This window comes from Homalodisca vitripennis, chromosome 1 (assembly GCF_021130785.1).
Source record: "Homalodisca vitripennis isolate AUS2020 chromosome 1, UT_GWSS_2.1, whole genome shotgun sequence".
NCBI classification, from domain to species: Eukaryota; Metazoa; Arthropoda; class Insecta; order Hemiptera; family Cicadellidae; genus Homalodisca; species Homalodisca vitripennis.
Genome location: NC_060207.1, coordinates 53,938,183 through 53,964,268, shown reverse-complemented (window position 1 = coordinate 53,964,268; position 26,086 = coordinate 53,938,183). Strand labels below are relative to the sequence as shown.

At 32.8% G+C, this 26,086-nt stretch overlaps 1 protein-coding gene across 3 annotated transcripts in view; it reads left to right on the top strand.

Annotated features, from left to right (window-relative positions):
- LOC124361393 (beta-parvin) overlaps window positions 1-26,086 on the top strand; it is a 96,761-nt gene that overhangs the window by 56,638 nt on the left and 14,037 nt on the right. For 2 of the 3 annotated variants that reach the window (XM_046815459.1, XM_046815445.1), the window contains exon 8: window positions 2,672-4,790. The exons of the other annotated variant lie outside the window; for it this stretch is intronic. In XM_046815459.1, coding sequence (XP_046671415.1) covers window positions 2,672-2,748 — 77 coding nt within the window. In that variant the 3' untranslated portion in view covers window positions 2,749-4,790. Of the gene's footprint in view, window positions 1-2,671; window positions 4,791-26,086 lie in introns of those variants that run through there. 3 annotated transcript variants of the gene reach the window in all.

Sequence of the window (26,086 nt, the reverse complement as noted above, 5' to 3'; positions counted from 1 at the left end):
CTTGATTCTTGTTAGTCTTTTGCATGTATCCTTTCCAAACCTCATTCTTTGAAAATCAGCTACCACCAGCCTGTGATCTCCTCCCATACTTTCACTGGGTATAACTTTTACATCTGCCATGTATGGCTGCAGGCATTTTCCTCACTAATATATAATCTATTAAACTTGGCTGTTCACCATTCCAATTGTATCTTGTGTATTTGTGGCTATCCCTTTTCTTGTTCCAGGTGTTCCCTATCACTATATCATTCCTTAAACAAAAATCCAGTAAATTTTCTCCTTCTAAATTCCTTGTTCCTACTCCATAACATCCCATTACCTCTTCATATCCTTGTCTAAACTTACCCACTTGTGCGTTAAAATCCCCAATTATTATTGTTCTCTCTTCTTTTACTTGTCTTTCCAGATCCTCTTCAAACTCTCTCTTCTCATCGTCCGTGCATCCTGTTTGTGGTGCGTATACCTGTATTATGTCCATTATCTCCCCCTCCATTCTGACCGTAACCTTAATAATTCTTTCACTTACCACATCCACTTTCATCACTCTGCTTGTCATCTTTTTGTCCATGACTATAGCTACTCCATTTCTTCTTCCAATTTCTCCTCCAGACCACCAAATCCTGTATCCCTGTCCCACTTCTCTACTTCCACTACCTTTCCACTTTGTTTCACTGATTCCCATTATGTTTATTCTTCTTCTCTTCATCATCTCTACTACCTCTTCTAACTTGTTCCTAAGCGTCACAACATTTATTGTACCAAATCTTAACCTTAAACAATTGCCGGGTCGTTGCCGTAAATTTCCATCCTTTCCGAGGCTGTTCTTATTTTTGAAAGCAAGTTTTATCCACTACCGGCTTGCTAGACCTGACGTAGCTTCACCAGAGCCCCGTTAGCCGTCTCTTTGAGCCGTTGCCCGTCCCTCACGACGAGGACGAGGGGTTGGACTTAGAGGGACCCTGTATGTCTTGAAATTATAGGAATTGTGCACATCAGACAGGTTCATTCTAAACTTTACATTTATGAAGGTTTAGAGTGAACTAAACAAGTATGAACTGCCATACTACTTGATTCCAAGGAAACCCCTTCACTGGTATATGAAGATCTTTCATCTTATGTATATCACATTCTAAAATAGTTCCTGTATCTTTTCAAAGCTAACGGAAAGATGACATACCTTAGCTTCAGAGACCTGATAATCATTAAATTTAATCAAGTCAAAGAAGTGCTATAACTTTTCCGAGCTAGCACATCAAGGGATCATTTACCCATCAAAGTAGAGAAAAGGTTGAGATACAAAATTTACTGAGTTTAAGAACAGAAGAGAAAGTACACTTTATATCCGTACATATCTTCTATATAGTGCAAGATGTGCAATGCAAGATGGTGTAGAAGTGTAATCTCATTATAAATTTTTAAGATGAAAATGAGGGAGAGTAAGGTTAACTAGGAAAGTAATGACAGAATGGACATTGTTATGCAGAGTACTGACCCTTGCTTGACTAGATTCTTGTGTGTGTAAGTGTGAGAGAGAAATCAATATGTTGGCTAATTAGCTACAATTGGCCCAGTATTTCACACCTCAAATTTTGAATTTTGGTACCTTGCCTGTAAACGCTACAAAGTTGGCTTGAAAAATGCAGTTACTGGGTAACTGAAAACAGTGTTGAACTATTAAGTCTTTATCGCCAAAAGGGTATGTTTGATCTGATTACAAATACTTAATCATTCTTTGTTATTAGTCATAGATTATTTGAAAAGATAGTACATTTGCCATCATTACATGTTACAAAAAATAAAACATATTTTGAGGATTGGAATCCATCCTCCTTATCATTAGGTTTCTAAAAACTTTAGTTCACTGAATACTATTGCATGCACCAAGTATAAAAAAATATAGTAAATATGTGGCTATGAACTCTCATCAGAATCATAGATAACAACTGAAAAGTTATAACAAAGACTTAGTCATACATCTGGGCGCTCAAGGTGACTGGAGGGGAAGCACTAAACTTGTCACTGAACAAAACAAGTGCACTGAATATCTCATCTGCAAAATAACATCTGATATTCACCAACGCTGGTGGAGGACTGTGGCAGTGCAGCATGCCATCAGAAAAATATGGGAAACAGGATAGCAGTGATAAAAGGCAGCTGGTATTCGGCCTATATTTTTATCTGAAAATCGTATATGTATTATATTTTAGTGATTGAGATTTCTTTGAATTTTACAATTTGTTTATGTTTCCTGGTAAAGTTGGTTTTTTATTTTTAATATTGGAAACCAGAATGGTCCAACTTTAATAGAGGATTGAGTTAATGGTTGATCTGCTATTTTAAGTATGAGGGCTTTATTAGTGTGTGTTTAAAAACATGTTAGCCGTGAATTATGTTGGCTTTATCCCACCTTACGTGATGATTTTCAGAACAGCAATGTTGAGCGATTTTTTATAGCATATGAACCTCTGACAAGATGTGTTGACACCTAATGAAGAAGATAGGTTCCAATTCTCAAAATGTTATGTTATATTTTTGTTACATATAAATATGGTAAATGCCCAAAATCTTATTTAATCTAGTCTATTAATAAATGGCTTCATTAGTATTGATTAATAAGATATGATTTTTGTTCCAGACATTGTTGATTAATAAGATATGATTTTTGTTCCAGACATTGTAAACTTAGACTTGAAGTCCACACTGAGAGTGTTGTACAACTTGTTCACCAAGTACAAGAATATCAGCTGAATTCTATGCTCCGAACATTAACGAACATATTTTAACACGAGTCTCTTTTTAACCTGTGTAACTGCCATTAGTTTAATTTTTATTTATTTGTGCTTGTAATTTGTGTTTGAAGTGTAACTTTAATAATTATCTATAAATTATTGACTCAACTGTGCCTAAACATGGGTCTATAAAGACTCTTATTATTGAGGTTATTTGATATGGAACCTGTACAATTATGTTAACACTTACTAAAACAAATACCACAAATTTATGTTAATTGTAAAAACTTAATATTATTAAAACTACATGTTCTTTACATTAGTACTCACTAAACTAAGAAGGTGCTAGATGCATAACCATGTACAAGCTAAAACTACTGCTGGAGCAGTACAGTACTTTTAGACATTTATTTGCATTGTAGGTAGAAAGAGAAAACATCTTCTGTTATGCCAAAAATTTTACTGTACAATTGTGTTCATATGGTGAGAACTGTAAAAATTAAGTCCATGTGTTTGTGTTATTTAAAATTTAGTGTATTAAAAAAGTGTACTTTAGAGCTTTGTTTCACTATGTTTTACAAGTTTACTCACACTATCTTTGTTTTCCAAATTTAAAGATAATATTTTTGTTGAATGCTAAAAGTGAAATGATTAGAATGATCAGAGGAACAAATGCTATGTTTAAATTTAAATACAAAATATACCTCTTAAAACATTGATTTGAGCTATCATGTTTAAAGCATATAATAAATTAAGAAACACAGTATAAATAGCCTGTTAATAATAGTAATAGTGAGTTACTTGTCCAGTAGGCAGAAGACATATATATTCAAGTTATCTATGGACTATGTTTTTACATACATTCATTTCATGTTAGATTTTAAGTTTATAAGTGTACATTCAGATTCATATTTTCATTATTATTATTTTTAACATAGACGGGATAAAGGCCTGATATAAACACTCTCGGTGAATGTGAATATTTTGGTTCTCCTAAAGCGCAATAGACGATAATCATAGAATGGAATGTGAAACACATGTGGATACGTGCCATTGTCTATTGTGTTATTTTACGTAGTTTGTATTTACTTAATGAGACATGCTAACTTTGCTGCACCTGCGGAAAATGTCAAAATGTAAACTGTACTACATGTAATGGATTATTCTCTGATAAAATTCTTAATCTTTTTGAATTATTGGTGAGGATTAGTACTGTTCCAACTTGTTGGCAAGGTATATTTTCTTTAAAAGAAAACTTTTGGATTTATTACTTTTTCAGCCTGAATATAAAGTTTCATGTATTTTGAAAATTTAGAAAGATTATATAACTGTTGAAACTTATTTTGGTGCATGAAAAGACAAATTACAAATCGTGTATTAAATTTTCACATTTTGCATTAAAATTTCTTAGATTTAATAAATTGATAATATGACGAATTATACTTCAACCGGCTTTACTCTTAATCTTTAATATATAATTTCTTCAATACAACTTTCCTACTAACAAATAAAAAATATTAGAAAAGAAATTAGCCTTATAAAGACTCTTTGGTAATTCTCACAAATGTAGACAAAAACATTGTTATATCACCAATTAACTGTCAGTTAGCATGTGAGAGAAGAGCCAACTCTAAAATATCCATTGGTAATGGAAAACAAATCTGTGGTTTTCTGTTTACTTTGTCTGTTATTTGATCTATTTAAGTGAGTTTTGCTAGGTTTTAGATCACTTTCCTGGTTTAGAGCTGATCCCCTGTACTTACAAGTTCCAAGATAAAACATTAAGAAAATGTCAATTTCACATCTGCCTTATAAGTGTTGCCAGCTTCTAGAATAGATTTGTTGTTATTGTTGTTAATATTTTAATTTGTAATATTGTTGCTTAGGACTCGATAAGTGATTTTAAAATGATTAAATAGCATACAACAGTTTAGTATTCATGTCAGAACAACTATACTGGAGATATGCAACCGTAGCAGCTTCCAATGGTCTTCCACATTGCAACAAGCAGATTGTGTAATTGTTGCCAAACATTAAACAATAAACTATCTCAAACTATCATTATTGAATTATTTGGCCCAGCTCCTTCTTGTGTTTTATGTGCATGTTATGACGGTAGGCTGTATAATGTATATAATTAAAATATCTAGTGAAAAAGTGTTGAATATAAATCCCACTTTAAAAAGTTTAGAGAGTTCATTTAATATGAGACAGTTCAGTCACTGTGTGTTTCTATATATTTTTATACATCAGGATTAAATTGTTATGTTTTTTGCAGATTAATATTATATTATTTTGAATCATTTAATGAAAATGTTGAAAATTTAAGAAAAATCACAAACTATGTTAAAAGTTCATTTTGGAAGGTGAGCCAATGCACAACCTTTATACTATTTAGGTTGAGTGTTTTAACTACTTAAATGTTTCTGTATTTTTTTATTGAACGGCCAAAGTCTTGTAAGTGATTAAAATATTCTTTGTTCTGGATCTAAGGTGGCATATAAGTGACACTAGCAATGAATTTGGATTTTCACTCAATTGAACATTGAAAGTAGTATTATAACCCGTCTAGACTACCTTTTAAGCCCAAAACCCAGTTTTTACAGTCAAATCCCAGTTTATTATTGAAAACACTGTGCTTTCAATAGTGTATGAAAAGACTGTTTATAAATTAGACTTACATGTTGAATTTTGGTTTTAGTAGTATACTATCTGAATCTTTCATAACTATTGTATCTCTAATGGAAAGATTTAGTTTTTATAATTTTGTTAAGATATTGTTTTTGTTTTCATAAGAATGGTCCAAAATTGTTTGACTATAAAAACAAAATTGTATGTGGTGTCGTCACAACAATGTAACAGTAACAATATTTTATTGCCTTGTGAAGTGCCATGTTTTCAGGTGGGCTATGAAATTTCTCTGCCTTATTTAAGTTCATATCTTAAAAATTATAATGTTTAATTTCATACAAATAATCCTTTGGTGTTGGCAGTATAATATAGATTAAATGCAGTATTTTTGGGGACCTTGTGAATAGGTTGATATTGTGTTAGTCTTGCGCAAGTAGTTGAGAATATTTTGACTGCAGTATTTTTTGGAAACTTTCGAATGTTAATAATTGAAGTTAGGTTATTCAAATATCAAATTTAATTTCTTTATATTAAAAAAGGTGAAAAAACTTATCAGGATCAATGGGAGGGAAATGGATGGATGTTACAATTTTACTGAATGAGATTCATAGGTGTAGGTCATAAACATAACCTGGATCCAAAAACAAAATATCACTATTTGTCAAATGTAAATCAATTAATTCACACCCTGGCTTTGACAAACCACTTTTTCCTCAGCATTTTATCTTACTTCCGCAAAAGCAATAGAAAAGGGAGAACCTAAATATAACTTTTATGAAATTTAGGGATGAAAAAGTCTTCATTGGGTTTCTTTCATTATGTCCAATAAGAGACACACCAAGTTTGCCATAAAATATTTGAAGTTTGTGACTACCAAACCCTACACACAGCCCTCTATCATAGTGGGAGGACAGGATGGAATAATCCATATAGTTAAAAGTTTTTCATGGTAAATAAAACTAGACTTTTTATTAATAACTCATAAAAAAGGCTTTAAAAAAATTTGGCCAATTCCAAAATAATTTTGGTGCTTTCAAATCACTTAAATCTGGTTAAAAAAAAAAAATGAAAGCTACTGACTTTATCAAAACAGGTGTAAAAGACATGTTAAAAGTGTTATGGATATAGCTAAGTTTATTGTTTCATCTTACCTTCTTTAAGTTTACAGTAAATAATCCAACTGTTTTCCTTCTGCAGTTTGGTAATGGACTAACTGATTGTAGTAGCCATTCATAGTAACAGGGGTTTCTGCAGCTTCTTGTAGTATTTGCTGTGATGGGTTGTTAATGTTATTGGATCTTGTTTCATAAATATTATTTTTTAAGTATCCTCAAAAAATCATCTAAAGGAGACTGGCCGTTTCATTGGTCCTCTCCAACCTACCCACCTTTCTGGAAAAGTGATTCAACAGATTTCATATATGTACAGCATATAATAAGGGGATATTACCATCTTGTCGAAACCAAACAAAATTTAAGCAAAAGATTGAAAAATGTGTGAGTCACCATATGGTAGTAAATTCTTTCATCCAAATTACCTTCAATAATGAAAGGACCAATGCATGATCTTTAATTAATCCAACAGTTCCTTGCCTTACATTCTCACCTCTTGGTGATACTCTATATGGGCCTCTATTATCCAATGAGTGTTTGTATCAGTCCAGTTCATACTGTTATGTCTGTCCATATTTCCATTTAATGTAAGTATTGCTTTATTTGTAAATACAGGGTGACTGCCGGGAACCGGACGTATTTTAAATGAATAGTACAACCTTATTTTATATAGTAAAATTATTTAATTGTGGAATATATATTGGTGAAAACATACCATTTCAAAAAACATATGTTTTATGGAACCTTTTATCCTAGTTTGGGTTTATTTCTTAAAGATGATATCATGCATGTGATGGCCGTTAACCTGGATACAGGTTTCCAACCTCTGGAGAAAATCATTACGCACTCTCATCAACATGTCTTGTCCAATCAAATTCACCTCTTCGGTGATTGCATCTTTTAGCTGCAATAATGTTCGTGGTTTGTGAACATAGACACGAGCTTTCAAATACCCCCATAAGAAATAGTCACAGGGCGACAAATCTGGTGACCTCGGCGGCCACGGCACGTCACCAAAACGTGAAATCAACTTGCCAGGGAACATCTTCTTCACAACTCGCATCGATGCAGCGGCAGTATGCGCTGTAGCCCCATCTTGTTGGAAGTAAACATTTTTCACGTTTATTCCTCGCCTCCGAAGTTGTAGCTTGAGATATGTTTCCAACATGTGAACATAGCGTGCAGAATTCACTGTCACTGTGACTCCATTTTCCTCAAAAAAATACGGACCAATTATCCCAAAGTGGCCTACAGCACACCAAACCGTTACTTTTGGAGAGTGGAGTGGTTTTTCATGAAAGTTACATGGATTTTCAGGAGCCCAATATCGTAAGTTTTGTTTGTGCACTGAACCGTTTAAGTGGAAGTGAGCTTCGTCGCTCATTAACACCATTACATCAGGATTATCAGTAAACAACACCTGCATACGTACTGCGAAATCTTCTCTTTGTCCATAGTCCCTCTCTTTCAGTTGCTGTACCACCTGTATTTTATAGGGATGAAATTTCAAATCTGATTTTAAAAATTATTCTGACAGAATCGCGCTTCATGCGTAGCTCTTGTGCGTGTCTTCATAAAAAATACTACTTTGACACACTACAAGTAATTCATTAATGGCGAATGTAACTTATTTGGTTGATATAGATTACAAAAAAAAGAAAGGGTTAGTTATATTTAGAGTTTTATATGTATTGCATTATATTATTTTCAATCTTTAACATATTACGGAGTGGAGGATTTTAGTACATGGTGTCAGCAACTTGAACTCATTAATACGTTAAAAAGAAACAGAAAACTAATAAAAAGTATCATGTGGACAATGATAATTGTACAAATGGAGATAATATATCACCTAAAAGTGATCATCTATCCAACAACAAAGGGAGCAATATAAATGTTTTTATCACAAATTAAACATGGAACCACCTAGGAGTTTTTTATTTATTGCAACAGAATGGAAAACTAGATTTTTGAGATGTAGATTGGCTTGTGGGCTTTCTGAGGATCTGATTGTAAATAGATCAATACACTAATTTATTCCCTATGTGAAAACACAGACAATATTTATAATTATTTCCAAGTAGAGTTATAAAAGCAAGAAGTTACAAAACAGTTTTAGATTTGTGTGAAAAATATTTTATCCCTTGCAGAAATTTAATATTTGAAGGGGCTTAGTTATTAAGATGCACACAAGATGCAAATCAACCTCTCGATGATTTAATTGTCAACCTACACTCACTGTACCGCATTTGTGAATGGGGTGCCCTTAACTTTGAGATGGTACTGATGGCACATTTTTTGGATATTGCTAATTAAAAGGTTAGTGATTGTCTGTTGCTAGATTAGACATAACTGTGATTCAGAAGGAGTAAAGACATGTTTAAAGATGTCTGTTTAAGCAGTTTATGTTCAATCACCTATTTCTACCAGCAATCATGCTGTATTCTTGTGAAAAGGACTGAAGTATGGCTCAGGCACGGATGTATCCAGCCCAATGTAGTTGGTGTATTAAGAGACTATCTCATCACAGACCTCTGTCTCCAGCCAGAATGTGGAGTGGTGGTAGATTTGCAAAGGTTGATCATTATTATTCTGTTAGCAGATTGAAATCCACTTATGAAGTTCCAGGATGTTGAAGAAAGTGACAGTAACATTTATATGTTGGGTCTCTTTTGGAGGTAAATAGGAATGAGTTACATTACAAACCATGGGAAATTTAAATAAAATAATTTGTACGAAAACCATTATCATTTAAAGTAGATTCTGGAGCTGATATCACAGTAGTATCACCTAATACTGTTGCTGACATACTTATTTAGACCTACTTTTCTTAACCTGTAAGCAACGTCGGGTTAAGTTAAATAGTTCAGGATACATTCAAGCTAATCTTAGCTATAAAAGTACATCTTTACTGGGTAACTGACAACACAAGACTTGGAATTGGTATCTGAAGTAAATGAAAATTCTAGTCAGTTCTTTACTAAATACCATGAGATGTTTGCTAGTCTAGGTGGAATACTCTATCCATACACCATAGAGCTGTTATGGTATTTGTGATGGTGTTAAACCCTATGCAATAACAACACCTAGAAGAGTACCTTTATTTTTAATAGACAAAGTCAAATCAGAGCTAGAAAGCATGATGAGAAATGGTGTCATTACTCCTTAAACGAGCTACTGAGTTCACCAATGGTGGTCATTCCCAAAGTGAAGAGAGTGTTCAAATTTGTGTAGATTAATCTAAGTTAAATGAGTCTGTTTGTAAACCGTATTGCCCTATACCAAAAATAAAGAAATCTCTCAGTTGAATGGATTGTGCAAAAATGTTCTCCAAACTGCATGCTAATTGCGGCTTTTTGCAATTGCCGTTAAATGAAAATTACAGGACCTCACAACCTCCTAACACCTTTTGGGAGATTTAAATTTCTCAAACTTTTGGAATAACATCAGCATCAGAACACTTCCAAAAATTTATGAATACATTTTTTGGTTAACCAGACAAATGTAGCTATACACATCGACGATATTTTAATATGGAGCAAAATTAAAGAAGAGCAGGATAAAATTCTTTGGAAACTACTTGATAATCTTAGGAGTACAGGCAGTACTCTTAAGAAGGAAAAAGCAGAATTTGGAAAATCAACAATATTAAGTATCTTGGTTAAATTTTGTTGGAGAAAGGAATATCTGCCGATCCTATAAAAACATCTTTTGTACAGATGGAAGCTCCCCAAAATGTGAAAGATCTACAGAGATTTAATGGAATAATAAATTTTCTAGCCAAATTTTTACGTAACAGGGCAAAAATAACTGCTTCAATGAATTTTTGTTAAAAGCCGGTGTTCCTTAGACATGAAGCAATGGATGGCAAGAAAATAAAGTAAAGTCTATGTTGTCTAAACCTCCATGTTTGGCTATATATGATGTGAGTACAGAAACAATGATCTCATCAGAAGCTTCTCAAAATCATTTGGGTGTAACAACATCATAGATTAAAGAAGATGGGTCCGTGCATCCCATCCCTATAGGCAAAGTTCCCTGTTGCACTTGCACCTAGATCTCTTATTCCAGCTCAAAAGAATTATGCTAACATAGAAAGAGAAGCAACTGCAGTAGCTTGGGCATGTGATAAATTTAAGGACTTTATAATAGGTAAAAGAATTATCATACAAACCCTCTCAATTTCTTTTATTCTCTTCGGAAAAGAACCTGAGAAATTGCACTTTGTCCTAAAAAGACTTTTGTGCTGCTCTGGGAGTGACAGGATATTCTGGATGGTTACGTTTAGGGGTAGGGGCCATCTCTATTGATGTCTATGAGGAGGGATTTTGAGTATTAATCAGAGTCATGTCTATTTGGAAGAAGGGGATGTCAGCTGTGTACCAGCACCTCCAGTCAAAGTGAGCAGGGGGTGGTACACCCCTATGTCCAGGCTAGCATTAACACTTAGGGAGATCTACTATCTCCAACATTCATCCCCGCACTAGACTAGATCCATCGATCTACCCTTGCATCCCAATATCTTAAAATTTGCGGTTAGTGTTAAGCCACTCCTGGACATCCTTAGTTTTGCCCAGACTTAAGTGACCACTGTATCCAGTGTAGGTTCGGCTGGAAGATATAAATCAGCCAGAAGTGAACCCTCTTGGCCCTACAAAACTCTTCCTCAATTTATGAAAACTAAGCATTTAGATAATTTATCATCTAGAATACAATGTATCTGACTTGATTAATGAGATATAAATTTGACATTTACTTGTGTACCGGGTAAAGAACTAACTGTAGCTGAACTTTATGTTGGTCTCCATTTTCTGGTAGAAACCTCCAAGATACAGAGTTACAAGAAGAAAGACAGGTATATGTTCTGATTATTTTATATTTAATTAATCTCAATGATAACATTGTTGCCAAAATATCAGATGAGCAAACAGTCAGATATTTTTGTAATTATTAAAAATAAATTTATTTTACAGGATTGGCTTGCATGAACTAATCTTTCTAACAATATGAAACTGTATTTCACAGGAAAAATGAACTGAGTGTAAATAATGGAATCATATTATGTGGTAACAGATTGATATTCCCTTAGCCCTACAATCATGAGCACTCAAAAGGATACATATGAGAGTCATTTTGGTATTTTAAAATGTCATTTGAAAGCATGATAGTCTGTATCGTGGCCAGAAATGTCAGTTGCAATTGAAGAAATTGAAGAAACAACATGCCCTCAATGTGTTCAACATTCTACTAATCATCACAAGTCCCTGATTCCCTTACCATTTCCAGAAGATTCTCCAACAGACCATGCAAGATTCTTGCTGCGGATTTATTTAAAATCGGTAGAAAGTGGTTTCTGACAGTTACAGATTATATTCAAGATATTTATAAATTATAGAATTAAAATCACTAATATTATCCTATAATGTGAAATGTTATTTTGCCATCATGGGATACCGGAGGAAGTCCTGACTGATTGTGGTTACAATTCTAGGTACTTGAGGATTCTGATTTCAAAATATTTTCTGAACACTATGGATTAACATACTATATGTAGTCCCAAATTTCTACAAAGTAAAATTTGCTTTGAAGGTTGCTAAGTTGTTATTAAAGAAAAATGGAAATGATCCATATTTAGCACTTTTAGATTACTGCACTGCACACCACCAAAATGGTTTCAGTCCTACACAATTGTTGATGAATACAAGATTGTAGCGTTTTCAAAGCTACATTGATTTATTTTTTTAAATTAAAACAAATTAAATAAAAATTTTGGGATCGAAATATTGGGACTTAATTTTAGATTAGATTGTGAAATGTCAGGGTAAAATCGAACATGTAATCCTTTGGCAAGTTAGCACTGGTAGTTTTAAATTGTTAGGAAGGCAGGTTGACTGCCTTGAATTGATTAGAACTTGTCTTATTGTGAGTATTGTTCTCCTGGTTTGATACAGCTGGACCAATGAGAGAGCTCCACTGATGTCCTGCAAAGGTGATTGGAAAGGGAAGTATTTAAGCGCCACCCGCTCATAATTTTCGCCCTTCTTTTGGTTATTTTCGTGAGTAAAGTTAATTGCAGTGCGCCGTATTTCTTAAATGTTTTTCCGCGAGTGATTTTGAGGAAAAAATTAAATTCATAGAAACTACAGAGCAATCTGAATAACTTATTCTCGAAGAACAATAGAGCATAATAGAATCATACAAGTTACATTTGGTTCATGCTTGCAAGAGAAGTGAATTAAAATTGAACTTTGTTAATAACTTTAATTGAGATTTGAAAAGGTAGTAATTTATTAATATTTAACTGGAACTGTTTTATTGTGAATTATTAATTGAACTTTAATAATTGTTAGAGAGAGACTTGTAATCTGAATTGCAGAGACTTGAAAGTTAAGGTTCAAATAGTGTAAAGAGAAGTTGAAATTTTTATTTTTGAATTTTGAGTGAACTTAGAAGTGAAAATTTTTATTTTAATTATTTCCAAGTGGTATTTCATTTTATTTTAAAACTTTATTATTTTATTTTAGAAGAGAGCTCTGATTTTTAGTTTGATAATTTGATTAATATTTTTATTTCTTGCCAAAGGAATTTTTAAATTTACTAAAAGGTTTGTCAATTCTTTGTGGAAAATAGAGTGATAAAAATTCTGAAACGTTGAACTTATTAATTTGCCAGTTAAAAATAAATCCATTGTTTTCATTTAGAACTGTGATTTTTATTTTAGACAAACCAGATAATATTTAATAGTTAACAATTTTAGTAATACATTGTACTTAATATTCACTAGGATCTTTACTAATCAAAAAATATTTTATATCGTCTTGGATGTATTATTGATGATTTATATATTAATACTCTGGAATATTAAGATCAACAATCCAAGTCGTTATAAAGATTTAGGAGAGGGTTGCCTCAAATAGACGAATTATTACAAGAGAAACCTGAATTTAAAAAGCTGGTGTTTAATATGTTGACTATGGCAGACATTTTGCATGATATGATAAAAGACATTGAGTGACCCCCACTCCCACTAAACCCTTTAAAAGTTGGGGATCCATTATGGATAATAGGTCTGAAAAGAGATGGAAAGGTGATTAAAGTACCTGGGAATCTTAGATCTTACCTAATTGAAACCGGATTTAGAGCTGTTTGGAGGAACAGATATCACTTAAAACAGCTCCAAATCTCAAGGAATATACAAATAAAAGTGTTTCAAAACTCTCAATTAAAAATAAAATACAGGAAAAAACCAAAATCAAGAAGAAAATTAATAAAACGAAAGTGGCTTGAAGGTTACACAACTTAAAATAGGAGATGTTGTTAATAGAATATGTAATTGAAATCATGTGGTTGGTTAATTATAGTTTTGGTTGATGTATCGGGGTGATCTAAATTTTAAGCACACTGAAAGTATATTACAAACTATAATAGATACAGCAAAGTTTAAATCAAAAAAGTTGTGAGGTTTTAGTTATCTTTTCAGTATATCTACCATTACGGTAAGGTTCCAAATCTAGAGGCCTAGAGGCTGTTCAGATGACTCAGTTTTGTGTGCATAGTACCTGTACAATTGTACATTTCACTCACACCTTCATAAGCGAGTTTTGCACAAGTTAATGTTTTCCCCACGACTATAAATAAACCTTTAGTAATAATAGTAATGGTGTTAAAAAAACACAGCAAATTAAACTTTGTGCCATAAGCAAGTGCTTTGGATGGTAGGTCTCTAAAAAGTGCAGAATTGGCTTCAACTCCTGTAATGTATTGAGCATAGAGATTGCCAGTATATGTAATGTGCCAGTGCCAGTATTCCTTTGCCATTGTGTGTAACACTTAAAGAGGTCCCTGAGAGGTTTTAGAATAAAAGAAAACTTTAGAATATGTAACAAAACATGTTTATTGTAGTACAAAATTTGAATAATGTATTATTTATTGTACAATGTTGGTACAAAAACTATAACCAGAAGTCAGCTATGTTTATAAAGTTTGTAAAATATGTTTTTAAACCAGTTTTGTAAAAGAATGAAAAATACTAGCAACTTGACTGGCCACACTGGTGAAAAATCCTTCTTCAGGTTTCTTTTCCACTTCTTCTTCAGATTGTCGATTTATTTCATTTGATTTTACACTGTCATTGAGTGGAGGTTGGCTCTCAGTTTGTACCTTTGATTCTTCTACATTTTCTGTGTTTTCTTTCATTTCTTTAATATTTTCTGTAACTTTGTCCAAAGGATTTTCTGTTGGGTTGTTTTTTAGAGGTGATTCTGTTGTCGTTTTCTATATAATTTTCATCATTTAAAATAATCAAAGTACTTGTTGGTCGTTCCTGAAGTGAGATTTGAAGTGTTATTGTAATTATTGTTTGTTTCATTGATATATGTATATAAATTTGTGATTTTCACTACTGGTGGGTCAATCTCCAAAAAGTATCTCAATATACGTAATCCTTCGATCAGTTTCTGAACAAAGATTTGGAAGCCAATTCTGCGAAAATTCAATATACAAGTCATGAATACCTGAGGTTTTCTTGGTGGTTGAGTTACTGTTCCATTGTTCCTCTGTTAAATTAGCATTTGTATCTAGTTGTTCCCCTGCAGAGTTTGGGTTGAAAATTTGCGAGTCCTCAGCATACTTTTGATATTCTGTGAAGTTTAAGTGATACCAACAGTAGACTTCTTCAGCCTGGAATCAGAAAGACAATTTAAAAAAATGATACTTGGATTTTCATTGATCAAATGACTGAAACTTTCAAAATTTTTTCTTCAAAATCAATGAATTTTTATTTGGGCTGTAGTGTACTCACGCTAGGAGTTTTAATCACTTTTATTGTAGAGCATTTATTTGTTATTGAATAATGCTAACTTATCAACTATAATCTTGAACAATTCTTGGAAATATAGTTCAAAACTAAGTGTTTTTTCGTAAGTAATGTGTGAGATTCACCAAAGAGTGAATTTGGATAACTGATTGCAAAAGGTGACATGTTTTATTTTAAAACTTTTAAAGTTGAATAAAACAAGTTTTCATTTGTCTTAGAACAGTTTTTTTTTTTAATATTTCAGTTAAATCCTTTATGATTTATAAAGACGAATCAAGTATGTTATGTGAAAAATGGTTGGTTTATAAAAAGTGCAAAAGCCATTTGTATTACTTTAATATATTTAGAAGTTTCCTTATCTTTTTTTGTACAATGTTATTTGAAATATGTCAATTTTGAGTACCACAGAATAGCCATGGTACACGTTTAGAAATAAAAAGTTAAGACATCTCTTGAGTTTCCAAGATTTTTGTGTTATCCACAGATAGGTGGTGAGCTGAACTTTCTTTGATTCTACGATTACGAGTTTTGTCAAAATCTGGATACTTTTCATGAGCTAATTATTATTTTATAAATGAAAATACAATTTCCTTTTGTAATATTAACACATTTCAGCTTCATTGGAAAGAAAGATTCTACTATTCCTAACTTTTTCTATCAAACTAAGGAGGTTATTTATTCACTATTTCTTTCTATAAAAGCCATACATACATAATATAATCCTCTGGGCAACCTAGGTAAGATATATCTTTAGTAAGACAATCTTCAGATAACAAATAACTGAAATCTTTCAGTTTATATTACTATCATAAATAATGATATTTAATGCTCTATTTTATCTTTTAATCCCTGTATATTTAAAATATAAATAATGTATTTGGAATTGTGTTGTTTTGAGGTTGAAGCAGTTACTCCTCCAACAGTTTACACTCTTTTTTTGGCAATGTAACAAAAAACCCTGTTTGAATTAATGTTAAGTAATTTATAATACAGGATGAATAATATTAACTAATCTGTTTACGCTTATTATCTTTTAATTTTAATATTGTCTAAAAAATAAGCTTGATCTTCAACAAAAGCAAACAGTTATTAAAATTATTTTAACAAGCTGTCAACAATTTTCACTTACAAAACTAAGGCGTAAATCTCACCGTCATTATGGTTTTAGATCTTGAAACATTCTGAAGCATTGAGTAGCGGATGAAACTGCAGGCCGTGCAATATTCTTTCCACACATCCGATCTCAAGTCAATGATGAGGCGATTTTTTTTCGTATAGAACGACGCATATTCCTTTCACTGTGACTCTCACTGCATTAACATTTTCTGGGATTCGAATAGTCACTATAACCCCCAGGAGGTTTTTTCTTTAAGGCCGAACCACCTCCTCTTCAAAGTCCGATATGCATGTGAAGAAGAACTCGAACCGCGGGAGAAATATCATAAGGCGTCGAACACTTGTTGTGTAGCTGTTACACTGACACACCTTTTTTGTTATACGCTCTCACGGCAACGGCACGCTGCCGCACCACTCCACTGCTCCATCTAAATTAAATGACCGTTACTACTTGGCGTCCATGACTTCGTCGCCCCATTCCTACGAGACTTACAGGTGTATAAACAACAACTTCAAATTTCCCGTTTTATGCGCCACTCTGTAACAATAAAAATCTAAAAACATATTTTAAGACTAAACAGGTCGCCCTGTATTAGTCTAACAGGCTATCACTCTGATCACGTCCCGTGAACTGCCAAGTAAGGCCGTAGAAGAACCACCCTACTAAAGAATGCTTTATTTCTTTTTCAACAGTGCTTCCCTCTGTTCCTCACAAATACCGATGGGAAGCAAATGATCAATTTGAGCTCCGACTTCACGAGCATAGGTTCATAAGCTCGAAGCCTGTGCTGTGCCGCCCTTAACACATCCTCACATCCCTCCCCCAGTGATAGCCATGCACGTCTCTGCCACGTGTGGTTTTACATTGTACCGACAGACACAACAAGACATTTCGTACATGTAGAGGGATGGAGTGTTAGGCAGTTCAAGCTTCTAAAACATCTCCTCTACATGACTCTCATGAAACACAAGTTTGCAATTATTTCGGCATTGCTCATTTTTTGACACACACAAAACATCTGGTACAAGTTGTGATTGTGAACTAACCACCACATAGCGTAATGACAACACACAGACAATGATAGGGTATATAAAGGCCGTAATAAATGCCATTTATAATGTACCCTCATCACACAAAATGTCGCTAAGACTTCTCACGTACAAAAAAATGCCAGAGGATATACTTTTCCACAGACAACAACATCGACAGAGTGCCCAAGGTAAACATACTATCAATATGCCTTATTCCAGGAATTTATTACGTCTTGACCTCCATCGATTTCTTTTTCAATGTAATATTAATGATGTATTACAACTCTTGGTGTAAACCTTTTTCCCAGAAAAATTAATAAAATTAATTATTTTGAGTCGTAAGTACGCAAATTTAGTCTGTTCAAAAATTGCTAAGCAAAGATTCTGACCTCAATTAAAAGCATTGCTTTTTCAATGCCTACTCCTTACTTCCTTTGATACAGAGAAATAGTTCCAACGCATATTAACAAAGCCATTGCTGAAGCTACATGAGAGAATCTGTAGAGGCATTTACATAAATTTAAAAAAGTACTGGACCTAAAATTCGACATCACCTGTTGGCGAGCTATGACATTTAAAAGTTTTTCTTGACGTGATTTTTCATTCTTGGACTGCAACATATTGGGATCTCATTTCATGTAAGTACGATTTTAGCCAACTGGTGGTGTTACCTCGTATCCCATCCAGCTACCTCTTAATTTCCAGATCACTATTTGATGATCCACGCAGTCAAAAGCCTAAGTCTATGGAAAATGCTGATTTGTAGGTTTTCTACTGTCTAGGCCCTCCAGAATAATGTCAATAAGCTGTTGACCGCATCAATTGTAGATATTAAGCCCCTTATAAATACCAAATTGTCCTTTGTATTAGGAAATCTCAAATCGGTCCATAGAACGGAGAGAGTCCTAGAAAGGATATCTTTCAAACACTTACTACTTTAATGCGGAAGAAACTGGAGATCAACATAATTACAGTGTAGCGCATTGTTAAATGTCCAAACAATCTTCAACGTCTAAAAGAAATTTAAACCCAAGGCACTCCCAATTTTCATGATCTAATAATTTGCGGAGGGTCGTATGTGGGGGCCCTTGTGGATTGACTAATGACAGCCCTGAGGAGGCGAATGGCAGGGGAAGAGTCTAATAAGTGACTATACTGGGGCGTTATGGTCAAGACGGTTTGTGACAAAGAGGGATACCAACTCATCTGAAATGTTTTTTGATAACTATTTAATCGCAGTGGCAAGGTTGCCGTTACGCGGGTCCCCCGAGTTAACGGACCAATGAAGACCGAAAGTTTCTTTCTGCAATTTCCCGAAAAGATCAGTTTTCAATCGTAGCCTTCAAAACGTTTATGTTAAAGTCGCCCCTTATTAAAAATTATCTGCTATGGGAGCACACAATTTTGCAAAAAAACCCAATATAATAAAAATTTTTAAAAAAACTCCCAATCAAGCTCAGAATCCCCTCGCACCTAAACAAAAAATGACATGAAGCTAAAAAAACAAAACAGGTTATAAAAAAACTAAAATGTTCCGTTGTCCTAACGATTTCTCGGTCAAATTGGTGTAGTTTCAAAACACGTTATAGCGAAGCATAAAACCCCCAAAGAAAAGCCCAACAAAGGTGCCATGTCCGTGTTTGGTTTTAATTAACAATGAACAAAGTGCCGAAACATTTTAATGATTAAAAATACAATACGTCAATATACAATACTTAACAATAAAAATACAATAATTTTAGTGACTGATTGTATTGCTCAGCCTTGCACATGATAGCTCTCAACTATCGACTGTGTAATTCTGACGTGAGAGGTGATGTAAAAACTACTGAGCGAATATCACTTCTCATTTTACCCTATCCACAACAAAGGGCAATAATAAAAATGTTACAAACAAATAACATAGACAAGAACAGAAGAACCAAATTTAGAAAGAACATTATTAAACCAAAGTGTTTGAAAGTTACACACCTTAAAATGACAGGATGTTGATAAAGAGCGAATAGCGTATAAATTAGGAAAACCATGTGTTCTGGTTAATTATACAGGAGTGTTGGTTGTGATAAAAGTAAAAAGGTTTGCTGTTTTTGAGATTTATATGTATTGCAATGTATTATTTTCAGATTTTAATGTATTATCTATAAACTGGATTCTAGTATAAGCGATATATTCATCCAACAAACACCATTTTTACCAAAGCAATCACAGTCAAAATGTTATCAAAAAATTACAAACCACTCCAAAAAACACAAAACCAAACGGGTTGGGAATTAAATTAGGCAGAACATAAATTATTTTACACGCAACACAAGAAATTAAACACAACCCACTATCCCAAGTTTAGGCAAAACACAAACTTAATTGACTGAGTTGGATCCTTGTAAAGCCACTCAAGTAAAAATAATACAAACACGGAAGGAAGTATGATAGTGAACATTATGGTAAGTTTTGGATAAGTGGGTAATGGGAAAATAAATTATTATCTAGAAGAAGATACATATAGGTCTAGATTATAAAACACATAACGAAACGAGGATTGTTAAATCTAGAGTACTATTTCGGTTATTATTATTTTGTTAATTAGTAAAATCCCCAAAACGCGTTAAATGAATTAGTTTGAAACAGAAATTTTAAAAATATAGCCTCTCATGTAATAACACACTACGATAAGTTTTGTAATTGAATTTGTCAAATAATACAAGTGAACGTGAATAATTATCTTGTCTACTCGTTATAAAACGGAGAGCGGAAGAGTGAATCAGTATACCCGTTATACGGTCTTAAACAAGAAATAATTGACTTAATTTGAATTGTGCAGATTAGACTGATGACGATTACCGTCGAAACCCCAAATTAGTTTTATCATCTGTTTATAGCAAAATACACAAACATAATTTATATGTGACAATTTCAAAAACAAACACAGATTATCAGGGAATGTTAAGATGAAAAGAATTTTGTGACAACTTTTTCATTGAATTGAAACCATTTTTAAGGTTCTTAATATCATCGTAGTTTTGGCGTTCGTGTGAGGTACTTATAACATGGTTCACATGAAGAATTATTAAAATCTACCGTGAAGTTGATATGAGATTTCTCAATCAAACCGCTTGTTTATGCAATCATTCATAAATTAAGCTTCCTAGATGGTAATCATAATTAAGGATAATATTTCAAGAAATATGGTATAGTAATTTTTATTCCATTAAACAAAGTATTATTTATTGTACAACGATGGTACAAAAACTGTAATCAGCAACATAGCTATTTTTATAACATGATTTATTAAAACCCAAGTATTGTAAAAAATGAAAAATACTAGTAACTTGATTGCCACACAGGCTGAAAAATCCTTCTTCAGGATTTTTCTTTTTCCACTTCTCTTCTTCAAATTTGCGAAATTTATTCAATTTGATCTTTACACTGTCATTGCGTGGAGGTTGGGCTCTCATTTGTACCTCTGATTTCTTCTACATTTTTTCTGTGTTATTCTTCTTCATTTCTATTCTAATATTTCACTTTACTGTGTCCAAAGGATTTTCTGTTGGGTTTGTTTTTTTTAGCGATGATTCCGTTGTACGTTTTGTCTATATAATTTTCATCGAGTTTTAAATAAGTCAACAGTACTGCGATGTCGTTCCTTAAGTGAGATTTGAATGTTTATTGTAATTATGCTTGTTTCATTTAGACGTGAGATAGACAAATCTGTAGTTTTACTACTGGAGGGTCAATCTCTCAAAAAGTCATCTCAATATACGTAATCCTTCGATCATTTCTGAAACAAAAAGATTTGGAAGCCAATCCTGTTGAAAATCGATATATAACTCATTAATACCTGTAGTTTCCTAACGTTGAGTTTACTGTTTCCATTTGTGTCTCTTGTTACATTAACCATTTGTACAATCCAGGTTGTTTCCTCTGCAGTTTTGGTTGCTAATATGCGATCCTCACATCATTTCTGATATTCTTTTTGAATTAAAGTGAGGACCAACAGCAGACTTTCTTCAGCCTGGAATCAAAAGTATAATTAAATCCAACAAAGTTAAAAATAAAAATACACAACTGTTGTGTGTGAGCTGACAGGAGCAATGGATAATGTACCCACGCCATAACTAGGTCTAGATGTGTTTCTACGTAAAGTGAATCCTTGTACCTCTGAACACTAAACACGAATTGTAGTTAAGTTTTACGTCATCTTGAGAGATAACATTTCAACCTTTGTGTATATAAAATTGCCTTGAGAAGAAATGGTCACTTTCTAGATGTTTCTTTCTGTTTCACACACTGGGGAACTCTCTCTCTCTCTCTCTCTCTCTATCTATACTGACATTTTTAATTTACCCAATGTAGGTTTTTTCGTGCTAAACTAAATCAATATATAAAATAGATGGATTCTCATAACAACTCCATTTATTTTTTTATTCATTAATTGTATATGTAAAAGTCTAACTCATACATAAAAGAATCCTGTGGGCAAACTCAATTAGACATATATTCAGTAAATTCTCGATGCTTCAGATAACTAATTACTGAAGTAACAATTGAATTTTCTACATATTTCTGTACTATACTTTACTAATATATTTTTACTGCTTAAATACCGATATATTGCATAAAAAGAATAAAGAATCTGAACTAAAACCCTTTTTAGAGATAAACTATTTAATCTTTACAGACACGTGTTTCGGTATTAAACCATCTACAGTGTGAACAATTCTGAATACAAAAAATGTATTTGGCGAGTTTGTGTGATTTTAAGGATGAAGCAGAGAATTAGCAAAGTTATACCCTTTTTGGATGTGCAAAAACGTATTAATGTTATACGAACTTCACATTACATAACGAAAAAATAGTGAGTAAACTGTATACTGCCCTATTACTTTTCCTTTTCACTATTGCCTAAAAATAAGCTCGATCATATAAATAAACAATTATCTTACTTATTTGTAAAAGCCGACAACTATTCTCTTAACTGAACACAATATTCATGTTGTCATGTTTTCCTTCTACCCCATTGTTTACTTTTTTCTAGGCACAGATTGTCAAGGAATTTCAGTGTTGCTATTTTGGTTTCTCTCAATAAATATTCAGGAGTATTTGGACTTTCATGAAATTTAAATAGAATAGAAATAATAATAAAAATACTTTGTGTACAATTTGTTTTATATTTGTATTACTACTAGCCTTTACCAACAGCTCCGACACACAATTAAAAAAAAAAGATCTACTTAGTAAAGCACTACATGTAATTTGTGGTTGGCTCCCTATGATATTTTCAACGTGCAGTAGGTATGACCAGTATATCCAGGTATACATAATATACAGTGTTCATGATTAATATGCTCAGAGTTTTCATGAACTGACACTTTCATTAGGTTTTCTTCGTACAGGAAAATTTCTGGTTGAATGAATTATACTTTTGGTGCCACAGCTGAGTTGTCACTTCGTCAAAAAATCTATCACATAGGCTCTTGAGGAAAACCCAACTTCGTAAAAATCCGTTTATTGTTGTTAAAGCCTTGTTTAATCTACTTCCATCTGACATGGATTTACTTCCGCTTCTCAGGAAACCCTATCTTTCGGTCTAAGATATTTTAAGTTAGTCAATAGTAGAGTTTTACCTTATGTCCCATCTTAAATAAATCTATTCAGACCGATACGAGAAGCCTACAACTTCAAAACACACCTACTTCCGGTAAAAGCGAAAATTCTACAAAATTCATGCAAATTTCCAAAATAACATCTACATAATTAGGTTTTGCGTCATAAAAGATCTTTGTTTTTTCGAACTGTAGTCTGAGAAAGAATGCGTCCGTTGAGGCAATGTCTATAGTGTTCATCTTCCTCGTTTTTACTTAAGTTTTGAGCACTTAAGTTCACAGCTTTGCTAATAAGGTGTTATTAAAAAAGTTTCTTTAAATTTTACATAAATAAAAAATTTAAACAAAGTCTTCAAAACGCATTAGATGTTCTTTTACATTCCTTCATGGACGCAATCTGGAATGCAACAGTTCTATAGGAAGTAAACTTCGTCTTAGTTATTTACACCACACAACTCATCAACACACTCTGTGCTCTACTAAAATTTTACGAAAATAAAAATGTAAACAAATGTTTTAGCTTATATGACGAACTTCAGCTGTCAGGCATCAAAGAAAGTTTTAAAATCGTCACTAGCTGTTTTAGTATCAGTTAAATGCGTATTATAAAACATTGATATTATACATTAAATTCCAAAATTAAATGTTTCTGGGAAACCTTCTGCGATCTTTCTTTCACTTACACATAAGACCCATTCTAGACTTCAAAGAATATAAAACCACAATAATTAGCTAAATTGCTCAGGTCGTTCTCGTGAGATAGAACACATTTACAAATAATTTTCAATTTATAAGACTTCGCCTAAACTAGCACAGAACAGTTCATCATATAGACCCACCGTATTACATTCCGGAAAGAAGCTACACTTTAAAATCTGAGTTGTACACAGGGTTAATCGGGTAATACATTTACTTTTTGTTTTATCTCATTAAAATCGTTACGTGAATATCAATTGCCAATATAAGTTTTCCGTACTCTCCTGTTAAGCACTCTTACTCTTTTTTAATATGTGAAATCTCATGATTTAAAATAAGATCAAAACAGTAGACTTACTAGATGGTAATTCAGTGCATTGTGTGCATTTTAATCCCTAATGTTATAATATGCACATTTCAAATTTAACGTGTATTATCATTTTAAAAGTTCACCTACGCGTGCTTACATCAGCAACAACGGTCTGGAGAGGAAGTCTTACATTTATACTATAAGAAGACACTGCATTGCGTAGTAAAAACTCTTTACGTACCAGAACAGTTGAGCGAAGACCAATGTAGCATAGATGGCACCATGAGGGCGAGCGAATATCACTGGAACACAAGGTTGTGAGGTGGCGACTGGCAGAGTACACCAAGTGTGCTGTCTCTTGGCAAAACAACATGCACTAAAGTACAGATCAGTGACACCATCATAAGCATTAGTCTGAAAACAGTCTCATGGATTCCAACATATCAAATTTTACACATGTACTAAAAGCATCTTTACCAATATAAATAAAACTAGAAATCTTTATTTCTATCTTTGTAAAGAAGAAAAAGTCTATCTACTTGGTTTTTAGAAAACAATTTTAATTTCAGCAATTTACCATAGTTTAACTCTCAAAAAATCATATGAGTGTTTGTGTATCTCTATTATATGTGTAAATAATGTAAAAGTAATTACTTTGTCTTAAGCAAGTAAACCACATTAGTATTAATTATAATTTTCTGTTGCAAAACAATTTTTCATAAAATAAGTAACCAAACTTAATTATAGTATGAACACTATTTGAATACTTGTAAGAAACTGACAACACTTAGAGTACATGAACAGTTGTCTCCATGCCCTATTGGCAGTTTCTACGAAATAATCTTCTGATCTACAAAAGATAGTTTTCTATACTAAATTTAAGTACCCATTATTACAACTAAAATATAGAAAGCAAGCACTGTTGTCATTGTCTGTAGGACTTAGGCTATACCATCCTCGTTCTTCTTTTGTACCTGTATTAAAATTGTATCACACTAGTTTTTCTCAGTATTCTTGATCTCTTTTAAGGAAGTCCTTACAGTTTTTATGCTTGACACGTAGTATGATAAAACATTCTATAAATTACTGTTGAATAGCTTTAAGGCAACTTTGCAACAGGTATTTAACATGTAAACTACATTTTTGAACTTCTCTGTATTAAATTATACATACGAAGCGTATCAAAAAGTAATTATTTAGACATAACTAGCACACCATCATAATATACTTTCCTCTGGACCTGGGCAATTTCTGCTACCTTGAAAGAGATAGAGTATTGTAGACGAAATGGTCGAACAAAAAAACAAATCTTTCTTAATTTTTAGTAAAATTATTGTTTTGTAATATGTAATGTAATTTCTATTATAACTGTAATTTTTATTCAGTATTTATGTGTAATTACTTGATAAGTAAAATATACATATATTTAAAGCTAAAAACTATAGTTATTATTTACTCTAAAATACATATACAATTTAATTATTGGGATAACTAAATAAACTCTTCACATTACCTATTGTCGCAGACACGGACGGCATTTTAAGCACTCATTGAGAGATTTCTTCAAAATAAGCTTAACTTAAAATTTATAACAACGTTTTATTCTTACTTTAGTTTAAAAACAGCCTTAAAATTCATTACTCAGAGCATTAAGTTCAAAAATTTTCCCCGGGTGACACCCCCCGAATCCTCCCTTCCCTGAGGGACATTCCATGCGCACCCCCACATTCCCCGGTGGGGATGACTTTTCATCCATATAACGCTCCATGGCTTTTGTCTCCACACTCTACCACGACTAAATGAAAGATTCAAGTGAACCTTATGTTTGTTTTAATTGTTTTGGTACATGTTCTCCATCGTAATGTTAGGTTTTGAGTGCAATATGGTCTATAATTAATCTTTCTTCAATGCTAAGCTAATCTCATTCTCTTTTTTTTAAAACAAACGTTAGAAACTGACCGCCACAATAGTTCTTTGTTCTTCAACTCAACACAATAGCGAGAGAAGATGTAAACAGTCTTTACCAGCGTATTTGCGCATTTCTT